The 9,817-nt window shown below is 25.4% G+C and overlaps 2 protein-coding genes across 2 annotated transcripts; one reads left to right on the forward strand and one right to left on the reverse strand.

Moving 5' to 3' along the window:
* Positions 1-2,391: 2,391 nt before the first annotated feature.
* Positions 2,392-2,940, reverse strand: LOC145836578 (leukocyte elastase inhibitor-like). The gene has a single exon (XM_082944371.1). The coding sequence runs from the start codon at positions 2,938-2,940 to the stop codon at positions 2,392-2,394; it is 549 nt and encodes a 182-aa protein (XP_082800497.1).
* A 4,954-nt stretch (positions 2,941-7,894) lies between these two features.
* LOC145836579 (ubiquitin-conjugating enzyme E2-18 kDa-like) lies at positions 7,895-9,167 on the forward strand. The gene is made up of 4 exons (XM_082944373.1): positions 7,895-7,924; positions 8,052-8,153; positions 8,437-8,620; positions 9,022-9,167. Exons 1-4 carry the CDS (start codon positions 7,895-7,897, stop codon positions 9,165-9,167), a joined length of 462 nt encoding a protein of 153 aa, XP_082800499.1.
* Positions 9,168-9,817: the final 650 nt, after the last annotated feature.

Consider the following 9,817-nt stretch of genomic DNA (forward strand, 5'->3'; position numbering starts at 1 on the left):
TAGTATATGATTTTTGATAATTGTTTCCTTCTTTAAAGGGGTTGTAACCTATCATTCAAGTATACACATGTTTGCTATTAGTATTGCTTATCTTCTTTTGTAAGTTAATTTAAAGTTAAACTGTTCAAAATATAGATTTAATCGTTTGCTAACAAAAGATCCTAGTGAAACAAGTTCACTGGAATATAAATCAAATTATACAGTAATCTTCCTTTATTGTACCAACATATGTTTCTGTGTGTTAACGAATCAACACACTTCAACTGGGTTATGTAAAAAATAAATACTGTAATGTAAGAATAGAAGCATAAAATAAAGTGGGTGTATACATGTTTTCATTAAAATAAAATAATAACTACAGATTTTTAAAGGTTAATAAAAGGTAACATACTTAATGTTAAATCCGACTGTTATAAAACTATATAATGTTTGTAATTATTAAGTCTAAATTTAGTAAAGTAAACTAAAATACACAACAAAACAACAAATCATAATGTTTACAAACCATATACTTTAATGGAAAGAAAAACTGATTCAAACTTATTTTACCGTTGCCAATGATTGAACAAAATACATCAAATTATTATTGGATAATTTAATAATTATTGGATATACTTTGTTCCGTTTTAACATATCCCTACTTATGCTAGAAAGTTAAACATTTAGAAAGTTTTAAACTGTAATCGAAAATAACAAGAAGAGGTCATCTGTTACTGACATCTAGTTCGATTAGCTTCTTTTGCCTTTTCATTTGAGTCTGAAGACGCTGGAAAGTTGAAAAAGAATGTCCATTAGAAGAATTTATTCTTGTTTGATTTTGTTTTGTTGTGCCTTATTTAAGATGTTTATTTTAAAAAGATTTTTTGACAATCATGCTTGAAACAAATTTGTTCCCTCTTGAGCTTTGAGTACATGCATTTTATGGAAAGTATGTAGACAAAATAACTTATCAACTTAAGTAACTATACTAGAATGACAATTTAACTTATAGTATGTCAAATTTCAAACAAACTTCTTCACCATAAAATTTTATAATACACAACATTATTTAAGGTAGTCTTTTTTGTAGTTTATCAAAATGTTTGATAGACGTCAGACAGATATTGGTGCACTTAATACATGCAATGGATTCAGTAGGGCTGTGAAAATATAATACAAGTTGTTTAATGCTGATATCATGTCAATTTAAAGTATATTTAAAACAACATAAGCTTTTTATTTGCACATTAGACTTTTGCTTTTACATAGAGACTTATGAGTTTGTTTTTGTTACAGTGTTTAAAGATAACACGTTTAGCACTGACTTTAACGACTTTTGTTAACTTTTAGTAGTGTAGCAAAGGTCTTTATCCCTAAAATTAGTTTTTTAAGTAATTTGAAGCACTTATGATATTTAAAAAGAACTTATCAATGATCGTAAGACTCGTCATTTAAGTTTCAAAAAAATAGCCGTTACATATTTCTTTTAATTTCCATTTTACCTAAAATTAAAACTTTGACTTTCAGGATTCTAAACATAAGTTTTAATACACTTTGCACTAACTTTAAAGCTTATCTTATTGCTTTTTCTATGATAGTTGAAATAAATTTGTAGTTTTTAGTACTTTAGACATCGTATATAAAGAGTATTTAAGTTAATAAATTTTATTTTAGCAAATAAGAATTTATGCGATTGATAAGTGTACTTTCTGGTACATATCCTTAGAATTTAGGATAGCTACGACACTTTAGGATTGTACACTTAAACTTAGCTTTGTGTTAGACTTTAAGCTGCGGTAAAAATTAGAAGAGTTGTAATGTGAAAATGATAGTAAACGTAAAATAAAGTTCCTTTAAGATAAACAAAATTTAGTTTTTTTCAAGTTAAAACGCAATTGTTCGCAAAAAAAACTAATAGTTACTGAAACTTTTGACTATTTATCAAAGAAAAGTAACCGAATACTTATTATTGTCAAAATTTCTTTACTGAATATTAAAACTAATACTTTTTTAACGAGTTATAAAACTTGTAAAATAAATTCTTTGAATTCTCACCATATAAATGATATAAACATATAAGCTTAACAAAAGTTACAAGTATAAAAGAATTGACATTTTAACGTTGAACAACACCTCACTTATTTTTAACACAATTCAAAACTTTAAATCGATAATTTCAAAAACTAGTGTATCAAAAATTTAAACTTTCTAAAACATAATAATATACTTTTTTTGTTGTTTTTTGTACTTAACTTAACACTTTTGCTTTGCAAAAAAAATATTGTAACATCATCAAGGTAATTTTGGAAAGCAGTTTCGTAAGAACAAGTTTTATACAACTAATTGTGGTTAGAAAAGCTTTGTTAAATTAAGAAAATGATAAGTTTTTTTTTTTTGGAAATACAAAAAAAATCATATAGTAACCACTTTTCCATAAAACAAAAGTTCTTTATCTATGTTGTTTCTTATGACAAAAACAAAAGGACGATCACACACAAAAGTAGGAGTAGGCACGTAAGGTCCACTGAAAGTTGCTTTAGCGGCAGTACAAGACGCAGCTTCAGCACCCAGCTCGTTTACTTCAATGAAACTCGTATGAATGATTTTACTGACAAACAGTTCATCCGCATGACTGATTATTTTAAAGTTGGCCTTTTCAAAACTAAACATGTCCGTTGCACCTAACTTTTTAATAACTGTACTTAAGTCGTGAAGTTCACATTTAAGTTTGAATTTTGGAAGTTTAAGTAAAACTTGCTCTTCAACACTGTTGGTAATAAGCTTTTCTATTTCTTTTATTGTTAGTTTTTTAACTGTGCTTTTAAAGTTTTCGTTTTTTACAGGTAAAAACACAGCCATTGTAAAACGGCTGTCTTTAAATGGTATTTGAATACACCGAACTTCTAGATCTTCGTTGTAACTAACAAAGAATTTTTGTTTCAGACCCATCATGTCAACCATGCTCTTTTTTCCACATAACCAAGTAAACTTAGTTTTCTTTGTTAACAAGGTGTTGAAAGGTGTTTCCCAGTCACAATTAAAATACAAAACATTACATATTATCATGGAAGTGTCTTTATTAACTGTATTTTGTTTCAACATATTTTTAATTTTGCTTTCTGTTTGCTTTTCTACAACATCATTAATTTTTTTCCTAGACTTTTCTGGAAAATTTTGAAAATATAAGCTTTTCACTACAATATGTACTCTTTCTTTTATTTTAGAAAGGTTAAGGTCGTTTACAGGAAATGAAAAGTCTAAAAATAGTCCATTAACTTCAAAAACATTTTCCTTTTTTATTTTGAAAGATTTTAATTAAAGCTATTTTTGGCAGGTAGTATTCTTTTTATTTGTTCTTTTGTATTTCCTTTGGAACAAAGTTCAAGTAATCTCAGTAAAGCTTTTATACTTGACGGTGATATAAATTTGTTACTGCTTTCATCTTTACTTGATACTATTTGGTCCACTAAGTTTTGAACAAAACTATTAACAGTCAAAACATCCATAATTAGTTTTAAAATATTAATAAACTAAAGTATTTTTTTACTATGTTAAATTTGAGCTAAAGAAATAAGCAAAAAAGTTAGTTTAGTAGAACGAAGAATACAATAGATTTTTTCTAAATGTAAATGTAAACAAACGTTTTAAAACACTTTGAAACATAATGCTTTGTTTAAATATTTGAAAACTACACAACTAAGCGGTAATAGTATTTTTAATTATTATAAGTATTGTACTTTACAACAAGCATTGCCCTTAGATCTTATATTTTAAGAACAAATTTTTTTTTGAAATATTTTTCACTAAAAGTAATTTAAACTAATATTCTTTATTTTTAGTTTTATTTTTTTTGTTTCATTTTGATCTATCGTAATAAATTAACAGTATATAAAAAATCTAGTTACTGTAGAAAAAGCTGTATACATTTTAGAAAAAAAAATGTTATAAAACCTAATATAAACAAACTTATACTGATAAAAAGAGTATCTGTATTAGATTTACAAAATGATGAATATAATATGTTTTGATGTTTTATTAAGATTTAAAATAAAATTTAAGATCTACTTACAAACTTTTAGTTTTACACTCATTTTTTAAAAGAAGCAAGTTAGCTTTAACTGTTTTTAGAGTTTTACAAGATTTTTTTTTAAGTCAAACTTTTTTTTTGTAAGAAATGTGTTTATAAAAAATAAAGTTTTTAATTTTACTAGTATAAAAAATAAATTAATACAATTTGACCATAATTAATAACTTAAACATTAATATTTTCTAAGTTTCAATTGAAAGTTTATGCTAATGGAAGTAAAATACTTATCATAATCTAATAGTAATATTTGTTTATAGGCAAACTTTCAATATCAAATATTTTATTTTAAATCTATAACTAATAAAAAATATTTTCTAAAACATAATGTTAAAATTAAAAATAACTAAGTAATGTAATATTGTTTGCTTTCACTTAAGTTTGTACAGAAAAACGTTTGCGAAAAACTTTAATTTGTTTGTGATCTTGAGCTTATTGATTTAAATAAATTTGAAAAACTTTAAACTTTAAGCTTAAATAAGTTTGAAAAGCATTTTTGGATATTTAAACCAATGTTTATAGCAGTTACTTAATTTACACTTTAAAGACCATGGTTCAATGTTTTTAAACTTTTGAGTCGGGACTAAAATAATATTATATTTAATTAAAATAGTGTTTTGCATTTAGTTGTTTTATTAACATCTTGAATATTTGATTTTTTTTTTTTTGAAATAATGAACTTGGTTTTCAGAAACTAGTTAATAGTGTTTGTTCAATGCATGTAACTTAACTAAAAAGTATTTACAAATGTTTTTAAAAGTGTGCTTGTGTAATATGTTAAAAAAAAAACATATTTTAACAAAAAAGTTCTATATAAATAAAAAAAAGAATCAGTTTATTAATCGTAAGACATAGTCCTACTATTTTGAGAGCTATTATATTTTCTAATGAAAAAAAGAGAACATTTATAAGGAATTTAAAGTCGTGAATATTATTTGCTTACTTTTATAAAATGTACAAAAAAAATTAACTGACTGACGCCCATATAGCCTTTGTTTTAGAGTCCACAAATATTTTGGTTGTTTTTAAAAGTTTTTAAGTTTTATAGTAGAGATAAGTCAAAAGAATTATATTAAATATACAATAAACAACTTTCGCAAAGTTTTTATCCAGACTATTAACAAATTCTGTTCTTTGTTTACTATCTTTTGGTTACATGACATTTAAGATTTGGAAAATTCAAGTTCCGAGAATTCAGACTCTTATAAAATGTTTAAAGGACCTCAACTCAAAAAGAAATACAAAATAAAAAATGAATTTGTAGGTCTAAGTAATAAGATTATGATAGTAAAAAAATTGAAAAACTAATTTATTAATAGTAATTTTTTCAAAATTACTATATTATAAAACGTATTTTAGAAATACCTCATAAAATATTAAAAAATCTGAAAAAAAAGATTTTAGGGATCAGTTAGTCTTACAACCACTTTTAATTACTTTTTTAATATATATCAAATTTCAAGTTTTGTTTTTAATAATATTTTAATTACTTGAATATTCGGAAATTAAATAGTCGTACACCTCTATTTTTTGAAACTAGAGGTTTTAATCTTCAAATGTAAATTTTAACGAAAAACATGGAGTGTGCATTTGTAAGTGAATGGATGACAGTCTCTCCAACCAAAGAAGGTAACGTATATCAAAACGATTAAAAAGATATATAATAAAAAATCTTTGCTGATAATGCAGCCTTTTAGACGATGTTGCAGCACTAAATTAAATATTTAGCACAAATAAAATCATTTGATTTCAAATTTTTTTAATGAAAACCGAAGTTTTATACTTATCGGCGTCAATAAAAGTTTCATCCAAAACTCATATTTTCAAAGGCAACACAAAACTCCTATGCATTAGCAACTAAAAATATGTTATTATATTTTTCTTTTCAATATCTTTAAATGCATAGAAAACCAGTTTTAAAGTCAAAAATGAGGCTGTGTTTTAGAAGTCTAAATTGCAAATAGGAGTTTTGATAAATAAAAATCTTAAAACTGTAACAAAAATATGCCTTTACCTTTGCAGTTTACAGCGCTTCTGTTTGGTTTAAATACATGGATATGTTATCAACTACGCACAAAAGTACTAAAATGTCTCGACTAGTTTTACGATTCTGACCTGCATAAAAAGTAAAGTAATTGTTTTAAAGAATTAATTTTACTGAAATACCATTACGTTGGGCAGGTTTTATAAAGCGATTTTTTTTACTGCTTCTTGTCATATATCGTACCGTATGAAGAACTCACAAAAAATTAAAAAGGTATAAGCACTTTTAAATTCACTCTCCTGGTAATCAATATCGACTATAACAAAGTTTCAGAAACTTCTTCAGACCTTGTGACTTCAGGCAAAAAAAACACCTGTAATTTTGAGCGGACGTTTTCATTTTATTTTCTGTATTTTAAAACTATTCAAAATGTTTAAAACGCCCTTTTTAATAATCGAGACATTATTGATATTAAATTTGTTCACAAAAACTTGAGTTTAAGGTTTTAGTACTGGAATTAAGTTGTCTAATAATTAAAATAGTCATCATAACATTTAAACTTTTCTTAAAAAAAAACACGACTCCTGTAGTTTTATTTTCATGTAAACTTAAAGTCACACAAACCGTAGTAGCAAAGAAACGATATGTTGTATAACTAGTTCTTATTTGGTGTTGATATTTATGCTTTTAAATCATTTCCTTTGTAATCTCCAACAAAAAATAGTTTTTATTTTTGTATGAAAAACGCTATTGATGTATTATATAGTTTCTTTTTATAAAGTTTAAACTACGATCAGTAAGTTTTTTTTGCTTGTAAATTTTTAGCCTTAGTAATATTTAGAATAGGTTGTTTGATAGGTGCTTGCTGCAAAGAGCGAACAAAATTTTGCTCAACATTTTAATTGTTAGGACAGTTTGCAACAAAATTAAAAAAAAAACTCTGATAAGCTTTAACTAATCATGTAACTTATAACTCTTAAACACTTTTATATGCATCTGAGTTTAAACTACAAAATATGCAAAATGTTGCTTAAAATTAAAAGTTACCTTTATTGAGCTGAAGTTTGATTCAAATTAAAGAGAAAAATTTCTATGGTTTTACTTGTCTAGATATTCTTTATAAAGAGTATTAGATTTGACTTAGTATATCATAAAATTTTAACTAATTCTTTTATTTTGACAATTTAACTAAACGTTAAAGCTAGACTTAAAAAGATAATTGCTTTGGTGTTATAATACTTTCATTAAAGTTATTTTTATAGATTAGCAGTTTTGTTTGCTTCCAAATGCAACGTTAGATTAAACTTTTATTAGTTGATCCTGCCGTAAAGAATTTTGTTATCTTTTTCTACTGAAGGAAATTTATACTGTTGATGTTTAAGTTTAGTCTACAACAGCTATCTTAAAGTTCACTTTCAAACTATCTACAAATGTTTTAGATTAAACAAGAACACAAAAGTGTTAATACGTATACATATATTTATTTAACTATCTTAACTAGCCATCGTTTTTTAGTATATTTTATACATTAAATAATATTCAGTACTATGTTTTTTTGTTTTTGGATGTAAAAAAATGTTCCAATAAGTTAAATATTGTAAAAGTTAGGTTATTTTTATAATGCTGTTTACAAAATAAAACCAGTTTTTTTTTAACTTCCCACTTCTACTAATTTTCAATATAATTAGTTTTAAACTATCTCATAATACACCTTTAAGTTGACCTATCTAGCTTGCCATTTCACTTGGTTGTTTTGTAACAAATCTTTCAACTGTTAATAATTAAGTTTTCAAGTCAGTTTAATTTATAGAAAATTTCCAGGTCAAACTACTTTATAGTTTAGAATCATGAGCAAAGGTCGAAAAAGATTGATGAAAGTTAGCACAACTATTTTTAATTAATTTAAAATAATCAAAACCAAATAATCTATTTTACGCTTATTAGTAAAATTCTGTAGATCAGCTCTTGGATAAACTTAAACTTGATTGAATATATATGTTGTAGGAGTATGCTGAGTTGTCTGAGAGTTCATGTTTGCCTAAAGGTTATAAAGACTTAGTGCTTGTTGACGCTCAGATATCTCATTGGAATGTGAAGATAATGCCTGTAAGTTTCGTGAACCTTAAGTTGTAGTTTATTTCAAAACATGACTGGTTTTTGAGCGCTTTCTTTTATTTTGTTATTCAATCTATGTTATAATACTCAAAATAAGATAAGTAAATTATTAATAATATAGTAAAATAAAAACAGTGGACGTCTGAGTCTTAAAACGTAGTAGTTCTAAGTTATCAGATTTAAAACTAAAAGAATTATATAAAAGTAAAGAAATTACATCACTAATTATAGTATAACTACTTAAAACCATTTTTAGTTTAATCGTTTTTATTAGAGTGGGCCATACAGTTTGGGATCATTCTTGGTTGATATTAAATTCCCTGATCTGTACCCGTTCAAGCCTCCAAAAATCAAATTTGTTACTGAAATTTACCATCCGAACGTCGATGAAACTGGAAAAGTTTGCCTTCCGATCATTAGCCCTGAGAAATGGAAACCTGCTATCAAGATGTACGCTAGTTAGTGACATTAACTCATGTATTTAATGATATTTTACTATTAAAGCTATGTTTAAGAGAAATATGTTTTTGTTTTACTGCAATTTTTCATAAGGTTACCTACTTAAAGCTGTAAAGAAAACAAATTGATGTAGTTTAACAATTTTAGAATAATTTAAAACAGTAAATTTTGCCGGACTTAATATTTATCTTATAACAATTTAAGAAAAGTTATAATTACATATATTTTTAAAATAATTGTGATGGAAAAACAAAAGTTTAAAACAAGAATCTACAAAAACCATTTGTACCATATTTTTATTTATTTTCTGGCTCGGTCAACCATACTAAAAAACAGAGTAAAAATTAAACTATCGGATAATAATCCAAAACTATAATTTTAAATTTAATTAATATAACAGTGCTGGAAGCTCTTTGGGACCGCATCGAGAATCCAGATGCAGATCACGCACTGATTGCTGAAATAGGTGAAGAGTACAAGAAAAAGAAGAGAACCTTTGATTGGAAGGCGAAAGATCTCACTAAAAAGAAAGCTTTGAAGCGTTGAAATGGCAAGCTAGGGTGCTTAAGAATGATTTTGTTCTTTACTACAATTTATGTTGTTACGTTCATGCGTTTTTTAAATACTGTTGGTTGGTTTGATGAAATTTAACTGAGTCTTTTGTGTGACTGAATTGAGTTATTGTTAATTGTACACTAATAAAGCACTTGTATAAAACTTGGTACTTCAATATAAACAAATGTTCGTTGAACAAGGGAAATAATTAGTATTATATGAATATTAAAAAAAATACTTACATATTTTTCCGTAACTCGATAACATTACTAACTTCTAAAGTAAACAAACTATAAACTAAATATAATTAAAACGTCGTTCATAACTTGTTGAAAAAATAATGAAGAAAATGATTGTGCTAAAGGAAATAGTAGTAAAAACTCGTATACACCTTACGTTGCTATTATTAGAATATATATTTTTTAAAATTTAAACAAACTGTAAGTATTCTTGCAATAAAACGTTGATGTTGATCATATCAATAAGTATTCAACTTTATGATTATGTTTCACTATTTGAAATTTTTTCAAATTTTACTTTAGGTTTTGCTGTTTTTGAATTTTATAAGATAATTTTAGTTTATAAGTTTAAATTAGTATCAAAGTGTTAGTAGGTCCACACTAAATTTTAAACAACCAAGT

The sequence above is a fragment of the Thalia democratica genome, chromosome 5 (genome assembly GCF_965202585.1).
Source record: "Thalia democratica chromosome 5, ktThaDemo2.hap1.1, whole genome shotgun sequence".
NCBI classification, from domain to species: domain Eukaryota; kingdom Metazoa; phylum Chordata; class Thaliacea; order Salpida; family Salpidae; genus Thalia; species Thalia democratica.